Source organism: Poecilia reticulata, linkage group LG9, assembly GCF_000633615.1.
Source record: "Poecilia reticulata strain Guanapo linkage group LG9, Guppy_female_1.0+MT, whole genome shotgun sequence".
Taxonomy (NCBI): Eukaryota; Metazoa; Chordata; class Actinopteri; order Cyprinodontiformes; family Poeciliidae; genus Poecilia; species Poecilia reticulata.
This window is the reverse complement of record NC_024339.1, coordinates 16,672,876-16,693,752: the sequence shown is the minus strand read 5'-3', so window position 1 is coordinate 16,693,752 and position 20,877 is coordinate 16,672,876. Positions and strand designations below refer to the sequence as shown.

Here is a 20,877-nt window from a genome sequence, read left to right as displayed (position 1 = left end):
AGGGTCCCGACCCTGGAGCGGCTAGCGCGACCAGGGCGGTTCTCAGACCACACCCCGGGATCACTCACATGCAAGTTATGTGGGGGAAACACCGCCAGGCCCTGTGAGTTCACTTGGAGCTCACAGTGAAGAGCATGGTAACGGCGGAGAGCAATCGATGACTCCCTTAACATGTTAAAAAAAACAGATTTATAAGTGCATCTAACATTACTAAAATATAGATTGATATAATATGTAACCAAATATAAATCTGTCTTCATGATAGGACTGTAGTTAAAAGTTATAAAAGTATTAATTTTATGCAGTTTATAAAGTTTGGCACATCACATATAAATTACATAAGTTTATAGTTGTTTTGTTTAGTGATATATTTTAAAATATAATATCAGATTTTACGACTAGTTACTCAGTACTTGAGTATCCTTTGTGTCAATTTTTTTTAGTTATTTTGTGTTTTTGTCATTTACATTTTTTTTACTGTTTGTTTTTAATGTTGTAAAGTGCTCTAAGGTGTTTTGAAAGGTGCTGACAGATAAAATGCATAATAATAATAATAATAATAATAATAATAATAATAATAATAATAATAATAATAATAATAATAATAATAATAATAATTGGAAAGCTATGTTTTACTTTTACTTGAGTAGAAATATGTCAAAGCAGTGCTACTCTTTCTTGAGTTACATTTTTGGCTACTCTGCCCATCTCTGATTTAATTAAACATAAAGAACATTTAAAATTGGACATATTATTCCAGGGGGACCCTCTGGTGCCCTGAGGCCGCTGTTTTAGCTGATTCGCCCCTGAAAGCCAGCCCAGTCCACCCGTCACAACAACGCACCGACAGGCGGGCCGCCGATTGGACTCCCCGCCCGTCAGCGGCGTCTGTCGAGGCGGGAGCAAAAAGCTCAGAGCCAGCGCTCCAGTTTCCCGTCTCATATCGATGCTGCCGCCGCCACTGGGTCACTGCCATGCCGCCTGTTAATAAAAACCGACTCACAGCAGCCAGAATGAAATGAAGAAATAATAATAAGAATATATATATAAAAAAACACTTAAGCGTTTCTGCTTTTCTTGACTCTTCAGAGAAGATCCGCGCAAGCAATGTGACACATCAAAGCTTCGGGATTTGGTCAAAAGAAACGCGTTTTTTCCCCACCTCTGAGGACCCCTCATCAGGTGCTATTGTCTGGTTCACCTTTCACCCAGCTGGTCCGCTGTCATCCCGGCCTTCTGGGCGCTTTCATCCGTACAGGCGTCTGCGGCTTGTTGGTAAACACGAACCCGGCGGCGAGGACTCTCTCTGGTGCATTGATGCACCCGTTTCAGTGGTGTAACGGTGAGTGTTCATTTATATTTACACCGTTGTCTGTCTTGGCCTTTATTGTGATGAGTAGACTGTTATTTACATCCAGAGACTCATTGCTAGGCGGTATTTCATTGTATAAATATGACCTAATTTGACTTAATCAACATTTATTATGACCTAGATCATCGGGGATGTTTCCAATTTAATTAGGCAGTCTAGTAATTAATTATGATAAAACTGTAAATATTTCGGTGCCCCACATATGCAATTAAAATGTATTTGCATGTATGATTATACAGCATTTATAATGATTTTTAATTAGAAAAACATCATAAAATGGTAAGTTGTGTGCTGTCCCATCATGTAGTAAATGGTTCATTGTTCCAAAATCGGGTCACTTTCATTGCATTTTTGCTATGAATTTAATTAATGTTTGCATTGATTTGCAGGATACAGAACTGTTTAATCAATGTGATCCTTTATTTTCATCCCCTGCTGTTCCAGCGGAGATCCACACAAAGCCCGTCTTTGTGCTCTCTTTGCAACATCTCAGGGTAATCTTGTTAACACTGACTCGTTCTAACTACAACCTATCACTTTCACCACTTGGCTTGCGGCACTCTGAGTGTGTGAGTGGTGGCAAAGTTTGCAGAACTTCTAATTTCGGCTCTGTTTGTTGCAGCGAATGTTTTGGTGCCCCACTGTGACAGCTAGAGCTCGTGGAGATGATGGATTGGAGGTCTTTTCCCGTTAGCTTTGCATGTTTTAATGCAGCAGCCTTGTCTGGGGATTGTTGGTTGGTGCTGAGACAAAAGACAATTCCCCCTTTTGTGTGGCTCAACTCCCCTGCTATTCATAGCATACCCGCAAACACAGGGAGCAGCACACGCAGGGACACTCTGCTGGAAAAATGAAGCAGTATCAGGGAGTTAGAGCCGAACTCTGTGCATCCAGGTATGAGGAGGTTTCAGTTTTTCACAGAGTTAAAGGGGCATTGTTATGTATTTTTCAGGCTCATAGAGCCATTTTATAGCACAATCAAGTAGCTATGTTACCGTCAGTTGTTGTAAAAATGCTGTACATATGAAAAATGACTCAAAAGAAATTTGACGCCTTGAAATTGGGCCTCTGCCCCTTTAAGAAGCTCCTGCTCCTGCTCCTTCCGATTGTCCCCCTTCAGCACATAATTACAACAATGCTCCGCCATGATGCTGTTTACAACAGGAGTTTTAGACTGAAACATAGCTCCTATGATAAGCTCAGTAGACTTCCAGTTCCACCAGGTGTTTGCTAATTGCTGCTGCCGCTAGTCTGGAGGAGCCGAGTGGGGGAAGGGAGGCTTTGTGAGGTGGAAGCTCGGCTGGAAACTGCAGCAACAAGGAGGACTTGCATGGAAAGGGTGGCACTCTGTGACGTAAAGATTACTTTTACATCGTGTTATTATGTTATTCCCACATTAAAAATGTACCAGGAGTGTTGCTTTGATTCTTTCAGGAATGTTTGAGGAATCATCTAATCTCCCATGACAACCAATGTGGGGTGCCTAAACGCTTGGGGGAATCAAGGCGCCTCCTGTTCACACAAAGCTCCTTTTCGGAGCTGCAGTCTCCAGCCGAGCTTCCGCCCCCACAGAGCACTCCTCCCCTGTGACTCCCTCACTCAGCTCCTTCAGACTAGCCAGCAGCAATTAGCAAACACCCAGTGGAATTGCACATCTGCTGAGCTCATCACAGGAGCTTCTTCTGAGGCCAACGCTCCTAAGAGTGCTGTAAACGGCACAATGGAGAAACGTTGTTGTGATGAGGTGAGTGTCAGAAAGAGCAGAGACTTCTTAAAGACACAGAGGCCAATTTTAAGGCGCTAAATTACAAATTCAAATTTCTTTTAAGTCATATTTGATATATATTGCGATTTTATAACAGCTGAAGGTAGCGTATGATTTTGCCATAAATAATTTTCCAATTTAGAAGGATTTGATTTAGCCCTGTTGAACCTGTATCACTTTAAAACTTCATCTCCATTGATAAACTTTAACCTGTCCATGTTATTGTCTTTCTGCTGCTACTTATTTATCACACGTGTCATCGTTTGAATTTGTTTGGTAGACCAGTTCGACTTTCTCCTGTAGACCAGCAGAAACTGCCTTGCATTTTTTTCCTCTCGTATGAAACGCTGAATATTTGATGTGGAGTTCTGTCTTCAGCGCAGGCAGCAGCAGAGGCAGCTTTGTGTGAAATCGGTGTATGTAGGACAAACCCCCACCGGCATCTCGTCTCAGGGAAACATCCTCCGTCGAGGTGTTTCGCAGCTCCGCCAAATCACAGAGGGGGCTTCCCAGTCTCCCTTAAAAAAAATAATAAAAAGTGACAGCACAGGAATCTGTCTCACACAGATTTTCTTTGTCCTCAAAATGAGAACTTTCCCTCGCGAGAGCCTTCGTCCTCGCTCTGCATCTGCTACTCCCGGCGCCATGGCAACGAGCCGCCTCATGAGAGAGCCGTTATATAGGTCAGTGGTCATGCAAGGCTCCACCCAAAGAAAAATATTACACATAGCTGTCTGATATCCACACATGCAGAGGTAGAAAACAAACAAAAGAAATCTGCCTGCACTGTTAGTCACTGCCTGATGAAGAGGCATGAAAGCTTTTGCTAATATGACCCATTTGGCGTGTGAGTCTGCAGCAGCTTCAGAGCTGATTTCTGGCCTCGTCTGTGCACTGACATGAATACAAGAGCCACAAAATCCTTCAGTCCGTCCTTCGGCTTTTGTGTGCCTCTGTGTCTTCAGATGTTCTGTGTGAGGCCCAAAGATCGACTGAGTGATGGAAGAAAACGAGGTCGACGCGTCTGTTTGTTTGCATGTTCACATCCTCATGTGCGTCCAACCTGGGGTGGGGATGCTGAGCTCATATCCTCAGGGATATTCCCCGAGCAGGACTGTCTTAAAGCAGCTGATATTTTACATTGAAGCATGTGTTTCTCATTGTTTAACTTTGTTTTTTAAAAGCCAGAGTAGAGATGTGTGGATGGAGGCTGTGCGGTTTGGAAAAGGATGGGATTTAAAGGATGCATAAGCAGTTAAAACAAATACTTCCTACATCAACATGTGAAAAAGCTCAGACCTTTCTGTTTGACTGAACATCAATACAGCGTTGATTTATTTTTGACTTATAATAATAATTAGATATCAAACAAAGGCCCAAGACAGGAAAAGGTGTTTTAATTTGAATTTGAACAAGGTGAAGCCAAAACTATTGCTTAAGGAGTTCTGGGTAGAATATATTTAAATACAGAGGGTTTTTTTATTATTATTTTATTTTGTGTACTGCTTTGTCTTAATTACTGCTCTGACTGTGTTGTTCTTTCAGCAAACCACAGTCTGTATACTCTGATCAATCGATTACTAAATTAGTTGATGATTATTTCATTAATCAGTTCATCTAATTAATTATTTCAGACCCCAGATTTGATATTTTTCCAGTAGCTGGACTGATTTCTCACTGAGGTTTTATGTCTGCAACCCAAGCAAAAACATTCGCCAACATTATGTCATGTTGCAAGTACGTCTAATATCTTGCTGCCTTAATCCCAGCCAAAATGAAACATGTTGTTTATTTCTCCCTGCTCTAATTGGTTCCAGGTTTCATTCGCTTGGATTTGTGTTTTTTTTACTATTTGCAGTCTTTTCGCCAACAGACTTTGCAATTTATACTCCGATTTCAGGAGGAAGTAACTAACATTGATGTGCTTACAAACACATCTTGTTTTACTGTAGAGTTTTTGTTTGTGTATCTGGCTTACAGTTTTTGCTGTAGACCTGATCTGTATGTAAATGACTGTGTGGTCACTCAGTTTCCTCCTCCATCCTGCATCCACCTATCCGTCTGCGTGTCTTCCTTCTCCATCATCCATCAAAATAAAAAAAAAAAACTGAGACCGCTTTCACACCTACAGAGGAGACGCAGTTGGCCGTTTCTTTCTTTCAGGCAAAAGTCCTTATTAAACTGAGTTACATAAAACCGTAATAACCCCGAAGGGAAATTAGACTGACAGTTTTGATGTAAAAAGAACAGTTTGTCATAATAAAGAATCGTTATGTAAAGGTGTTAACTGTGGACAGGAGAGACCTCAGAGGACGCCTCTTGTAAGATGGTTTTTAGGAGCAGGAGTCTGGAGATCTCTTATCAGATGCCACGGACTGATTTCATTGATTACTGCCTTACCTCTCAGGCAAGGTGAGCTAATAAGACACATTAGCTGCGGTATGTGTTGATGGAAAAGCCAGAGAGTTTTCAGCCTTCAGTCTAATCAAAGGAAACTTATTTCAGCGGCCTCTGACTCATTATCTCTCACTGGGTTAAAGTGACCCTAATATCAGCTTCATGCAGATACCGACTGCTGTAGTTCTTCGCCGTTTAATTCGCTGCCTTTTTCTCTGCGTTTGTTTTTCCTCCCCCTCTCCTCTCTTATGGAAACTTGAGGTTGTTCTCAGGGTAAGTGCACTACTTGTTAATTTTCAAGTACAAGCACTCGTACAGCTTTGTCCCTTTAAACCCAGAAACTTCCTTTCTGTACTTTCTGGATTAATTGAACGTTTGAGAGTGACCCATTCTTTCACAAATGTTTGTAGAAGCAGACGGCATCGCTAGAAAATGGATGTTGTGATGCGTTCGGGTTACCTGGGAAATCATAAAGTATCAGCGTTCTAGTTAAGAGGTCAGGATTTCAACATGGCAGCGCCCTCAAACATCGTTTGCATTAGTTCTTATAAACGTCTTTTTAATCTTTCATTTTCTTCACTTTTGATTTGTTCAGGTTATAGTTGCCAGAGTTTGATAGTAACTAGTTACATTTACTCAGTTACATTTACTTAAGTAATCGTTTTGAAAAAAATTTACTTTTAGAATATTTTTACTATGCTGTATTTGTTTTTTTTTACCTTTAATTCAGTAGTTTTATTATGAAGTATCGCTGCTCTTACTTGAGTAAAATTTCTGGAATTTTTACCCACTGACAGAAAAACAAACACATTTTAGCTAAAAACTCACTAGACACAAACCTGCAGTTTTTTTTAAAGTTTTATAATGTTTTTATTGAAAAAAACAGATTTGAGCAAATTTTCTTTTGCCTGATTTTATTTATTTTTTTATTGCTTATGTGAATTATTGTCATTTTCGTCTTTAAAATATCAAAATTTCCATTTAATTTTATATTTTTGTCCATCTGATTATGTCATTTAAAAATATTAAGTTATCGATAATTTGATCAGTTACTGAGTACTTGAGTAAACCTTTTACTTACTCTTTCTTGAGTAATTTCTTGGATGGCTACTTTTTATTTTTACTTGAGTAGAAATAAGTTGAAGTAGTGCTACCCCTACTTGAGTAAAATGTTTGTGTACTTTACAAACATCTCCCAGCTTCCTAATGGGAAATCCGACTTTGGAGGGCATTCCAGTTGATTTTTAGAAACTGGGAAGTCAGAATTTCCGATTACATTATACTTCTGTTGTGACTGAGGTGGTTGAAATACCTGAATTTAATGATTTGGAGGAACAACCCAATCCTTTTGTCAATATCATGTAGGTTGACATAACAGTGTTTTATTCCTGGAGTTTGGTAGAGCTTTGAATTAATCATAGGTCAGGTTCAAAAGGCGTAAAAAACAGAAACATTCCTCTGAAAATGTCCAGATTCTTGACAAAAATTTGTGAAGAAGCAGCAAAAGTCCAAATAAAACTCCTAAGTGATCAACTCGGTCATGTTTGGAGGTTAACAAAGAACCCAAGCGCAGAAGCTGAATGTGACGAGGGGAAATGTCACATTCAGTCTTTGCGGGATTAGCAACGTTTCTGGGGGAAACCCTGATTTAAACAATAAATAGCAGAAGAACCTACAGCGAGAATCGCAGGAAGAGCAGTGGCAGAGTAACTGAGGAATCCAGAAAGGAACAATCAAAAACCAGAAGCTTAAATACGTAGGCAGGGGAGCAGAACAATGAAGGGACCAGAGGAGCTAACTGGAGGTGATGAGGAACAGCTGTGGCAGAATGAAAGGGAAACAGAGGAGGGGTCTCTAAGGTTACGTTCACACAGCAGGGCTTGATGCTCAATTCATATTTTTATGCTAAAATTTGTTTTTTTTTTTTGTGCGTGGATGTTGATACGACTAAATGAATGCAACTGCAATCAGATTCCTATGTGAACGGTTGCCAATGGATCAATTTTAAAGTTTATTCAGCAGTGGAAGGAGACAGGATTGTCACAAAATTATAAAAACGCAAAGAAAGCAGAGCTAATGTAGCTGCAACTTCTGTAGAAAAGTCTGGATGTGTTGAGTGGTTAGATTGTGATGCACTTCACCCACACAGACCTCTTTCATAATTTCAAAGTTATAATTTTCAGCCATTGTTTATGTCCGGATTTACTCTGTCTGGCTTATTCTGGGGCAGAATTATAAAGACGTAAAAAAACATAACCTTATTAACACAAAGGGAGACTCAAAAGGAACCACAAACCGAGTGGGAAACAGCCTGAAACTAACATAAGTGAATAAAGCAAAAATGCATGAAGGATCACAAGAAGTAATAATATTAAAACAAGAAATTAAACACAAAGGAACGAACTGATGTGGCAAAACCCTAATGTCACAAACCACAAACAGGACATGGCAAAACTTTTTCAAAGAATAATAAAACCACAAATATTAAAAGAAAAACAAAGAAAGTAAAGTATGGCTCCTAGGAATGAAAACATAAAGAATGAGAAATGAATTATGACATTTTTTTAGAATAGTTTAAATGCTGCTCTGACCGTACGTTTTTGGTGTCTGGACAGAGAAACATTGTAATTAAACACATGTGGTTAGTTATATTTCAAACAACAAAGTCTGTTATGGACATTCTTTGCATTCAGTTGTTTTTTTTTCAGGCACATTCTTCTTTAAAGTGGACCTATTATACAAAATTAACTTTTTGCATGTTTTTTTACTTCCATTTGGATCTCAACTGCTTCTAAAAACAAGCGCTGAGAAAAACCACACAGCCTTTTTGTTTTTGGTAATAACTTAATGTTTTAAATGAGTTGTTTCAAAAACCTCCTGATTGTTGAGTCACAATTAACTGGCCCTGTGCCGTTACCTAGCAACCCTAGCCAAGCCCTGTCACCAGATACTGACCGGGACAAACAGGGTCAACATAAACAATAACATTGAATTCAGAGTATTTGTGCTAAAACTACAAAAACGACACAAGAATCCAGGTGCTCTTTATTCATTAAAATCAGATTTAAGATCAAATTAAATTATATTTAAAAGGACCTATTATTAAAAAATTCACATTTTGTATGTTTTTCTTCTTCCATTAGAGTCTGTACTGCTTCTAAAAACATGTAAAGAGCTTTAAAAGACACTCGGCTATTTTTTGGCAATATTTTATTGTTTCTTAGTGTCTGGAAATTAAGCCGTTTCAAAAAACCTCCCGATTTCTAAGTCACATTCGACGGGTCACCAAAGTAGAGCTCCAGCATCTTTGGTCAGCTGGTTTTACCGCTATCTGCACTGTACAATGGCTGCTTGAAAAGACAAGTTTTTGGTTGTTGACGTACCATTCGGAAACCACTTGCTGCATTCTTGTAGGTTGTGCAGGAGGCTCTATTTCTGCTTTTAAAATATCTACTGTTATATAATCTGTTTGCATCCATTTTCACGTGTGAGTATAAATGTTTTTAGCTTTTTTGATTTAAAGTGACAAGAGGCCTTAAAACAGCTCATTCTGACAGGAGCTCAAAATAGGCTGAACATCTCAGTGCCTAAGAAAGATTTTGTGCAAAAAATGTAATGAACATGTTTTGCATAGACAGATCCTAACCTGTTCAAGGAAGCATAACAGGTCATCTTTTACCTATATGTAAATAATTCTGTTACTCCTCTCTGTCCTTGCTTAGGGTGCTTCTGTGGTCTGGGAGTGGTTTACTCTAACAAGTCGTGCACCATGCCGCCCATCACCTTCCAGGACCTGCCCCTCAACATCTACATGGTCATCTTCGGGACAGGCATCTTCGTCTTCATCTTGAGCCTCATCTTCTGCTGCTATTTCATCAGGTAAGAGAAATATGTGATTTAACCGATCAAACACAACCACTCAAAAAACAACGAGCAATAATATTAATATTGTGTATCTCAAAATCAAGCTAAATTAGCTGCTTACTTGTTTATTTTAACAGAAAATGACACGGATTTAAAAACAATTTGTATATTTTTTAGATTTATCAAAAGCTATAAAAGTGGCTAATTTAATAGACATTTTTTACGTACACTTTGTGTGACTCTGCCACATTCAACATGGGGATTGAAGGCAGTGGAGGGATAATGGGAAGACAGACGGAGGTAAATGCAAGGCAAACTAAAGGCTGCAGAAGATTTAAGATGCATGGCAGGACTTGAAATTAAAGCTCATAGAAGCAATCTGACTGAACTTGAGCTATTTTCCAATGAAGAACCGTCAAAATTAATCAGTACGAACACTCGGATCAATGACTCCAGCAGCCAAATCCCAATAAATTATAGAGATATTTCTGATTGAAATGTGACCAATATGAGAAACATCAAGGTGTGCGACCTCCAGTTTTTGTTTTTTCAAATATAATGTCATTGTTTCTGATTCTAACACGGCAATTAACAGGAACAGTGTGTTGTGTTATGGCCGGTAGTACTGCTACCTTGCAGCTGGAAGCTCCTGGTTTCCTCTTTTCTGCTTCCCTTCAGGTACTCCAGCTTCCTCCACAGTTCAAAATCACACTCATAGGTTATCAGTAAATCTAAAACTACATCTAAAACTTCCTCTAGGTATGTGTCGGTGCAGACATGGTTATTTCTGTCTGTGAGCCCTCACAGCATGCAGACGATTGGCACCAGCCCCCACATGTGACCTTATAGGAATAAGCAGGAGTAGACAGTGGATGAATTGATAACAATGTAACTTCAAAACACTAAATAAAATGCCAGAGCCATTACGTTTAATGACATGCGGGAAACAAATGTGACCATTTCATCTCAATTCAGCCAAAGGTTATTGAGTCATTTTCTAGAAAACAAGAGGAGTCGGTGATGGAAGAGTCAGGAGATCAACAGCCTGACAGATCCGTCCCTTTTTTTAAATCTGCTAACAGAGAGACATTGTGTGTGCGTGTGTGTGTGCGTGTGTGTGTGTGTGTGTGTGTGTGTGTGTGTGTGTGTGTGTGTGTGTGTGTGTGAAGGCGAGAATCGCGGTGAGGGAGGGGAGGGAAACAAAGGAGAACATGGTGACCTCTCCTGCTGTTGACTGTGAACTCCCTCTATGAGACCCGGAGACGTATGTGTCCAAAGGACGGGATGTGAGGCAACAGGAAGCCGCTGGCCACAATGTGTGAGGACAGCGATGAGCTCAGAATAACCATCGCCTGAATAGCTCACAGTGGGCGCGAACACAACCGTCACACAGGCGGCGCACAAAAGCTCACCAGGAAACACCAACACCTGTGGGAGGGATTTGCCTGGACGGTTCCGTATTTAGCAAATTGCCTGGCGTTTGGTGTTGCAGAGTGATATTTTTAGACTGGCGGATAATGAAATCCTTTTCAAAGGATTTAGACATGTGTCAGCTGGAAGCAGAAAGGACAAAAGTCCTGTCCGTGCTGAGTGACATGAGGCGGATGCTCTTCATTCATCACTCTTCCGGTAACGGAGTTAAATCATGTCCTTATTACCCAAGAGATGAGGCTCTTGAAATTCATGAAGTAAGAAATACATTTAATCAAGACATTTAAAGGGGACCTATTATACTAAGAGAACATTCCTTGAAAAATTTTTCTCCAGAAAATCATTCTTGGATAATGAGATTTTAATCTTCTCAGTCTATTCTGAGATCCTTTCAGAAAGAGATGTTTTGGGGCTTCTTGTCACTTTAAATCCAAATAAGTTGTGGTTGGCCACGCCCCCAACTCGACATTTACACTTGCATGTGAAAATGGCGGCAAATGCATGCACAATTATACAATCACACATCTTTGATTAGCAGAAGTAGAGCTTCCTGCACAACCAACCAGAATGCAGCAAGTGGTTTCTGAATATTAAGCCAACAACACAACACTTGTCTTTTCCAGCAGCCATCACACAGCTGTAAAAGCTGATTAAATGTGTTGGAGCTCTGCTTTGGTAGCCCATCGAGGTTTTTGAAATGTTTCATTTCCCAGACACCAAAAAACATCAACCTATTGCTAAAAAAACAGCTGAGTGTCTTTTGGCTGTTTTTAGAAGCATCAGAGACTCAAAAGGAAGAAGAAAAACATACAAAATATGAATTTATGCATAATAGGTCCCTTTAAATGTAATTTAATGTGATCTTAAATCTGATTTTAATGAATAAATTAAAACGTAAACTACTACTGAAGAGCATCTGGATTGTTTGCCTTGTTGTTGTATTTTTAGTTTTGGTTTACCCCAGTCAGTATCTGGTGGAAATCATAAAGTATCATATTTGAACGGATTTGTTGTCAGACAGACCTTTGACCCCTGGATGTGTTGTTAAACGCTCACATCGCTTCTGTTTTCCTCGAAGTTCTCGTCCATGAGTCACAGTCACTGAGTCACTTCCTTCAGCTGCATAGACGATTGCAATCTTTCTTAGAAGTGTGATTGTGAATTTATTTATAGAGCAGGTGAATCATCTCATTCAAGGTTTTCTGCTCTCTCAACCAGTGTCTCTGGCAATCCTGGGTGTGAGTTTGTGATGTTTGGTTTTATATATATATATTTTTACTTTAAAAAGTGAAGAGTCACAGGCTCTCTTTGTCTGCCTTTTAGAGATTTTAATTGTTCCCAGTTTAAGGAATAAAAATGATTTCAACTATTCAGACAAAAGAACAAAATACGACTCAGAAGTTAGTATTTGTACTTGAATCTGATCTTATTTCTTAAACTGGTGAAGTTTAAACCTTGGAAATCAATTTTTTGTGTTTTTTCTTCAAAGTTAAACAATTTTTTGTTATAAAACACCTTTCAAAATGTAAAATCAAAAGAGAACAAAATGCAATCTTGGCTTTTAAAAATCAAAAATGTTCACAGGCCTGGTCTGGCCACCACTTAAAATTTTCTAAATTTTAGTTAATGGTCTCTGTTTCATTTTACTAAAATAAACCAGCGGCCAGTGCTGTTGCATCAGGACTGGAGTCACGTGTGAAAACTTGGAGGATTTTGTCAAAAGTAGACCTGTGATAATAACAAATTTTGCTGGACAACAAATTGTCTTGGAAGTTATTGCAATAAACAATAACATTGTTGCTTCGGGACCATTTTTAAGTAACATAAAAACAACGGCAAGTACATCCTTTCAAAGATGAATAAACTTCAATTTCTGATGAACATTTAACACTGGAACTTTAAGACATTTTAAATATCCAAAATAAATAAAACAACCAAAACAACAAATAAAATAGATACTGAAATCTTTCTAAACAAAATTGTCCTTCAAAAAAGAACAGATTGAAGCCTTTCGTCATCCAGTCGTCAGCAGAAAGAGAGACAATAAAAACAATCAAGCTAGTGGAAATGATCAAGCTTGTTTTAATTTATCGTGTGATTAAGTGATTTGTGACAGGCTTAGTCAGAAGCCTTCAAAAATGTTGCGTCCAGGTGCATCCCGTTTTGCTTCCATTATGTATATAAGATCAGATCAGAGTTGACAGGAAGATGGATGGAGCTAAACACTGGACAACCTTCAACTAAAACCTGACCAAGCTTCAACTATGTTATGAAGTAGAAAATGATTTTAAAAAATTGAGTCTCCACCGCAAAAGACTTTCAGCAAATTGACTCAAAGAGGGTGAAAATGAAGGTACGTCACACTTTTCAGATCTTTATTGGGTAGAAATTTGGAAAACCATCTATGCTTTTCCTGCCATTTAACAAGATTGACCTACATTTCGTTGGTGTGTTACATAAAAATGTTATTTGTGTCAAAACACATGAGGAATAAAACACATGCTGGGTTTTGAAGAGCAGGAGCTGCTGCCCTGCAGGTTTTTCTAGTCAAAGTCGTTCCACAAAATTCTCCTGAAATTAAATTATTTTTCCTTCTTAACTTCAGTACAAAAACACAAAATCTTATAAAGTATTTTTGGTCTAATATATTAGCACACTTGAAGTAAGACAATAAATTACAATCAACTCTTCTGTAAGAATTAGAAGGTTTAAGTCAATATTTTCTTAATATTGATGAGTATGGCAGATTATTTCATTTTTAATAAGTGAAATTATCTGCTATTGTAACTAGTACTTTGTCATCAAAATTAAGGAAATATTGACTCCTAATTATTGCTGAAAAGTTACTTGCAAGCTATCTTATTTCAAGTGTACTACAATATTTCTACTAGAAAGTAGAGCAGAAATACTTAGTAAAATTTTGTGTTTTTTCAGTGTTGCAAAAGGATGAAAATGCAAGATTTCTGACTGCAGCCAACAGCGAACACCTTCTCCTGCTCCAGTTGTTCTTTGTTTATGATTACATACATTTATACTTCAAAAAGATGGTGAATTAAATAATAATAAATGAATAATAATCTGCAACACATTCAAAAAGATGTGAAATTTTCTGTCAGGAGAAGCCTTAAAAACACAAAGAATGTCTTCTTTGTATGTCGCAGTTGAAATGGTTTAGAAAGTTTCCTGCTTCACAGAAGACAAAAACAGCGTGAAGAGTTTTAGGAAATTCAAACAGCAGAAAGGTCATGCTGGAGGTCAATGTGAGGGTAGAAACAGAGGCAGCGGATTCACAGGAAAAAAAGAAAAACTCTGGCTGTGAACCGCTCATCCTCGCAGCACAACAAACGCTCGCTGTTGAAATTGTTAAGAGACTGAGATGAACGTCCTTCTGTGCTCTGCCTCGATGTCGAGAAGCTGACTTTGTTTCCACTGCGAATCGAGGCCGAGTTAAAGTGGGGTCGGGGAGCGGTTCTGATGTGAATGGTTCACATCAGAGAGCTGAAGCAGGCTGGACTGAAAGGAGGGCGAGTCGTCTAATAACAAACTGCAAGGACTCAACACTGAACGGCGGAAAGTGATAAATCAGCCTCTGAAAGCTGACAGACAAAGCTAAGCAGTGAAAACTACAGAGATATTTGTAGATTATGAAACTGTTTGAGGCTGCTGAGCCTCGCTTCTGGCGTTAAGGACCAGCAAACTCAGCAGGGAGATGTGAAGTTATGCTTCGGGTTTTTAGTAGGAGTTATTTCTAGTTCTCACATTTACTTCATGTGAGAAGTTGATTCGGGCTCTAAAATGACACCATTTGTACACAGCAAAGGTAAAGTATTTAAAACGATCTGGAGAGCAAACCTGCATCTCAGTTAATTAGAATATTATCAAAAAGTTTCATTATTTAACCAATTAAATCCAAAAAATGAAACTCATTTAAAGATTTATTACACGCAAACTCATACATTTTAGATGTGAATTTCGACGATCAAAGCCTAGAGCTAATGAACACCGAAAATTCAGAAAAATCCACAAAAAATATATTTTTTAACACCAGCATATTATCAACAGAATTAAGTGGAAGGAGGGCTAACCACAAAGGGGAAATGGTTAAAAACCTGGAAAGTTAACTGGAAGGAAAACTTGTTAGGAAAAGCTATACAAGTTTTAAATTGGGAAATTAAGGCACCTAACTTTTTAGAAAGAGCTCAGAGACATAAAACCCAAGTCATGACGATTCCAGTGTGTGATGGTTTGGGTTGCCATGTCATCTGCTCTGGCCCGCTGGGTTTTTAAAGTCCTCAGTTAATGCAGCATCTACCAGGAAACAATAGAGCACTTCATGCTTCCTTCTGCTTACAAGCTGTATACAGAGATGCTGATTTTATTTCCCAGCAGGTCTTGGCACCTGATCACACTGCCAAAGGAACCAAAGGCTCGTTAATGATCAAGGTTTTGAGACACTGTTATCGATTGGCCAGCAAACTCCCCTTACCTTTAACCTCAAGATGAGAGACACCAGATCCAACAAGGCAGCTATCAAAGCAACCTGGGTTTCCATTACACCTACACAGCGCTCCATGTCACGCCGCATGGATGCAGTAATTCAAATATTGAGTGCATAGAAATATACATACTATATTTTTGCTTAAAACATCCAGTTTTGATGTGATATTCTAAGTTTCTGAGACACTGAATTTTAGGTTTCCTTTAAAGCCACAATCATTAAAATTGCAAAAAGTTAAATCTCAAAATATTTACTCCATAAGTACTGAATCTAATTTCTGAGATGACAGACAAGAAATATTTAAGAAGTGTTAAATATTTTGAGACGTCGTAGTTACTCGATTGTGCTGTAAAATGGCGCCAGGTGACAGGAAGGTACACAATGACCTCCGCCTTTTAAAAATCATGCCAACTAAAACGCCACTGTCTGCGAACAGTTCTCTCGGTTCTTTCAAATTAATTTTCTTTTTCAGATGAAGCAGTGAAATCTTCGCTCCCGTCCCCCTTTCTCTTTCTCCACGTCATTTTCCACCCATGGGAAATCTCAGCGGATTTAAACTGTGTATCCTCACATTGTTCATGTGAAGCGCTGTTAGCGGCAGCCGGCGTAAACAATAAACCAAGCCAGAAAAACAACTAATAACTGTCATTTCCTCACTCCTGCTTTCTCACTTTATATTATTTGCATTTATTTTTCACGTTTTGAATTTTGTAGGCGTTATCTTTGCTTCCAGTCTCAGAGGTTGGAGCTGCAGTCATAATGTCAGGCCCCAACTGCAGACAGTGACGGATATTTGGGTCTAAGTTTAGTTGTGTAAAAACAGGAGGCCAAAAATAGCCAGTTGAACCGCGGCGACTCGCCAAGCGATAAGGATCTGCTCTCCATTGTTGGTTTTTTTTTTTGGGGGGGGAGGGGGGGGTTGAGCAGTGATTCAAAGACTTTACGTCCTCATTAGCCGTGTTGGTGTGTGTACTGTTGCTGCTGCATTCTGGGCGTCGCTCCACGACTCTTCATGTGTGTTTGATAATACGAGGCAGTGTTTACTGTGGAGCTATTTTACTGTAGCTGACCAACATTTCAAATCTTCGCCTGGATATTTTTTTGCATATTTTAATTGTACGCAGTTCTTTAAATGTCCTGCGAGTGAATATATTTGCCCATTTATCCATAGCAACTGGAACTTTAAATATCTAGCAAGTTATTTTCGCAATGCACCGTGCCCCTCGAATTAATGACACTTCCTGCTACGGCGGGGGTGAAACTACCGTAATAACCAGACATTGGCTGGAGAGCGCAACGTATCTGGGTCAGAAACCGTTGGAACTTTTCAGATAGCGCAAAGTGTGGCGGAATTATGGTACTGGAAATTTGGCTGGATCGGCGGCCAAAACACACACAAACAATTTAACTCTGGAACTAAAAAAATAAGCTGCTTGATTAAGATCCGTCAGCCATCGTCTGTTTTTTTAAAATGTCTATTTAATTTTTACTTGACTTTATTTTATTTTTATCAAGGGATATGTGCAATATAAGAAATTATTTATAGTCTTTTTTTTAAGTGACGACATTGTTTTATCTGGAGAATTGCGCTCAAGTTTTGTTGTACAATGTTTAATTGATAATAACGATTCTGTTTTATTTCTTAAATATGGAAAACAGTGATATATTTTTACACTTGTTCTACTAGATTTTAGATTTATTTGTGACAAATTTACTGTAAAAACATGACTAATATATAAAACGAATCTCTTAAACACAGTACATATGATTAGCATAGATATTTTACCTGTTTTATAATTTAGCAATAAAATTTAGCTTTATTGACCATATACAAAAATGTCAGACTAAAAACTGATCTCTACAAAATAATGACAATTAAATAAAACATTATAACATAAAGTGATGGATTGCATAATGGACACAACATGATGTCATGATCAGGTTTTAGACAATGGAAGAAAAACTTTGAATGACCTTCAAACATCCTGGAGAACTATTGATCAAGACCAATTTTAAAAGATTTAAAAGGGTCATCCTATGGAAAGGTACAAAGAAATTAGACTTTTTCAGAGTACAGTTTCTTTTTTATTCCCTGCCAATATTATAAGCAAAACTTACAATGTTGTTTGTTTATTGATCATAAACATTCTTGTTGTTGGAATATTTTCTACCAATTAGAAATTTTCCACAACTCTCAGATCCAAAACAACCAAACATGGAAGAAGCAGCATTCAGCTTCTATGCGCCACAAATCTGGAACAAATTTCCTGAAAACTGCAAAACAGCCGAAACACTGGCTTCCTTTATTCCAGGCACATCGATAAACATTCTGATGTGTAATAACGCCACTAGACAAAATGTTATGCTTCAATTGTTGACTATGTGTTTCATGACTTTGTATTTTTTGTGATTTTATGATCTAAAGCACTTTGAACTAACTGCCAAATAAAGTTGACTGATTGAAATGTTTTTTTTTCTCATTGACAGCAAGCTGCGCCACCAAGCACAGAGTGAACGCTTTGGATACAGAGAGGTAAAGGCAGGAAGTAAAAACTAGCAGCATGGCAAATCCCACACAACATCACATTTCAAGGTGTGCGTTTGTTACCTCTACAGGTGGTGCTGAAAGGAGATCCGAAAAAATTAAATCTTCATGGGGTAGGTTTGATTTCTGCCTGGTGTTTGGGGGTAGTTTTGCAATGACTGTTAGTTCTCACTTTGTTTCGTCTGTGACTCTTGCAGCAGACGTGCGCCGTGTGTCTGGAGGACTTTAAAGTGAAAGACGAGCTGGGGGTGTTACCATGCCAACATGCCTTCCACAGGAAGTGAGTAGAAGCACAGTGGAGTCTTTCTTCGTGCTTGCTCGCCACCTCACACGCGACTTGCTAAAGCTAAATCTGTCTGGGTTATTGGGGAGGTCAGAGGTCAGAAGCAAGAGACAAGGGTTTTTAAGGCTTTAACATTGTGTGATTGGGAATTAAATAAGATTGCTTAAGAACAGCTAACTAATCCATGACTGTTATGTTTTGTTTGTTTGTTTCTCTTCTCTTTAAAGGTATGTTATGCATTGCCCATATAGCTAGATGTCACTTTTGTTTTCAGGCAGAAAAATGCAGGATGGAAACCAGGGCAAGGTTTCACTACTTATGGTACAACAAGCACCAAATGAAATCAGATTACCAGTGAAATACTAATTCAAACTTAACATTTAGTTGGCCTTATTACCAGTCGACATAAAAATGAAACTGAATGGACAATGTTTCATTTACCAGTTCCACTGATAATAGGTGACATTTAGATGGTTCCTTAAATACTTTTTAAAAGAGTAGATTACAAAACGTATCATAATGCCAATTTCAGTACTTAAGAAGAAAAGAAAAGTAGTAGTGCATCATGATAAAACAAACATTACAACTATAGAGGCTACTAGATCTTGAAAAATGAAAGATTGTGTATCAGTGACGATGTTGCCAATCTATATAGGCGGATCTATTTAGTCTAATTCTATACTTTGAGCTCTGAGCGATGTAAAACTTTATAATTTATTTTACATTACATTTAGAATTCCTAACTGCACTGGCTGATCAAATTGAAGTTGTGTTGTCTTTACATGTTTGAACAAACTATTGGTGTGTTTAAGCGTGCTGTACTGGTGCTGAGTTATTAAATACATTTATAATTCAGTACATTTATGTCTGTTTTTTTTTTTTTTTAAAGACACGTTTTAAGTCAATTTAGCATTGTTTTTTCTGTATCGGATTGGTGCCAACCAGATATCCCTGGTTACAACTCCATCTCTAAAAGAAAAGGAAATAAATAGTAAGAATTACAAATAAATAAATGGAATAAAAATATAATAATAAAGTGTATTTACAATAAGAAAGTGGTTTTATCAAGCTCGGTCTTCCCAACTTTGCCACCACAGACTAAATTGTTTGGTTTTATGATTAACCATCCAATCATCTATGGTTGAAAACCATTTTCTTGTAATGCTAATGTCATTCTCTATTGACATGTGTTTCTTCTTCTTTGCAGGTGTCTTGTAAAATGGCTGGAGGTGCGCTGCGTGTGCCCCATGTGCAACAAACCCATAGCGGGCCCCCCGGAGCAGCATCACAGCATTGGGACGCTGCTTGATGAACTGGTATAGCCTTTGAAGCCCTGCCAGCCTGGGTGGGAGGCCGGTGCTCAGCCACATCATGACCAGCGAGAGCAGGGACACGCCGCTGACACACAGCGAAGCACCAACACAGGGTAACCTAGATACCACCTGGAGAAAAAAACCCCTGAAGGTTGCTGCAAGATTTTCCTCAGCCGCCCACACACCCCTCCGCCACTCATCCTTCAGCATCCCTCCCTCCCCGCACCCGTTCCTCCACATCCTCGGCTGCTGCCTGCAACGAGGCTAACGGCGTCACTGAGGTGGAGGAGGCAGCTGTTCCACCGCCGCGTGGATCAAAATGAGCGTTGACGGGAAGAAACGCACTTCGTTGATGAGTCGGCGCTCCAGCCCTGCATGTCACCACGGTGGGCACAGGCATGAAATTATATCCATACCCGCCGAATCCCGCGTGGAAAAACAACAACACCAGCAGACAACGTCTTTCAGATGAGGAGATCTGAGGGGGAATAAAAGCCACATGCAGACAAAAATCTGTCTGTAAATTGTGAAACAAAAAAACATAAAAAGGACAGAATAAGAGCGACGAGGTTTTCTAAAGACTAAATGTAACCCCCCGTTGTTAAAAGGTATTTAAAGATTATTTCAGTGTAATTTGTGGGTCTATATGGATAATTTCCCTTTTTCCACTGGAAAAAAGTCTTAAGCACACTGTCAAAAAAAAAACATCTCCAATTGCCAAAAACAGTCAATTTTACTGTTGACTGTATAAATACAGCTGCCAGTATTTTAAATTAGACGTTGCATTTTTAAAGTGCAGGAAAATACAACTAATTTCATGAAGTTCAATCTTAATCCCAACACCCACAGTTATGGATATTGTAAATTATTCAGATGTTCACAACACATTTATTACTGCCCAGATATGTGTTTGTGTTGAGATAGATGGAAGAAATCACAAAGTTTCTCACTGTTATAAACAATAATTAAAGCTTTTTAGAGGACTTAGGAAGGTTGACATGAACAAACTTAAAAAAGATAAGATTAAAAGTTACTCTTTTATTTAAATTTGTTTGTGAGATAAATTGCCTTCACCTCCATTTATTGGGAAACAAATCTGCCTCAGCTTCCTTTTTGTGGAACTGAATTCTTGTTTTCTTCAGTATTAGTCTAAATAACCTTTTGGTTGTAAAGAATACATTTCACATGTTAAGAAAATTGAAGTTCTAATTTCAAGAAAAAAGTTGAGTTGAATGTTATTTTTTATATTAAGCTGAAATACTATTTCAAGGTAAAAGTGAGACTTACTGAAATAATTGTTTCCCCTCGAGTTGTATGATTTTATTTTAAAAAGAGAGTTGATCTTGAAATGTTCTTTCCTTGTTTCTTTAAACTGTGAAATAAGCAATTTGTTTTTCTTCACATAACCC

General features: G+C 38.5%; 1 protein-coding gene across 3 annotated transcripts; it reads left to right on the top strand.

The window, feature by feature from the left end:
* The first annotated feature begins 904 nt into the window (after positions 1 to 904).
* Positions 905 to 20,829, top strand: rnf122 (ring finger protein 122). Of its 3 annotated transcripts, XM_008418267.2 has the most exons (7): positions 907 to 1,135; positions 1,259 to 1,342; positions 9,257 to 9,413; positions 17,815 to 17,860; positions 17,944 to 17,985; positions 18,070 to 18,152; positions 19,363 to 20,829. In XM_008418267.2, exons 2-7 carry the CDS (start codon positions 1,318 to 1,320, stop codon positions 19,475 to 19,477), a joined length of 468 nt encoding a protein of 155 aa, XP_008416489.1. In that variant the 5' UTR covers positions 907 to 1,135; positions 1,259 to 1,317; the 3' UTR covers positions 19,478 to 20,829. The 3 variants fall into 3 exon arrangements, with proteins under 3 accessions (XP_008416490.1, XP_008416489.1, XP_008416488.1); XM_008418268.2 differs by having other exon boundaries at positions 905 to 1,342; positions 18,073 to 18,152; XM_008418266.2 differs by having other exon boundaries at positions 907 to 1,342.
* Positions 20,830 to 20,877: the final 48 nt, after the last annotated feature.

Bases quoted from the DNA above. Each gene is read 5' to 3' on its own strand.
- rnf122 (XM_008418267.2), top strand. From the start codon at position 1,318: ATGCACCCGTTTCAGTGGTGTAACG. The intron at 1,343-9,256 runs GTGAGTGTTCAT...GTCCTTGCTTAG, and splicing joins CCCGTTTCAGTGGTGTAACG to GGTGCTTCTGTGGTCTGGGA. The intron at 18,153-19,362 runs GTGAGTAGAAGC...TCTTCTTTGCAG, and splicing joins CAACATGCCTTCCACAGGAA to GTGTCTTGTAAAATGGCTGG.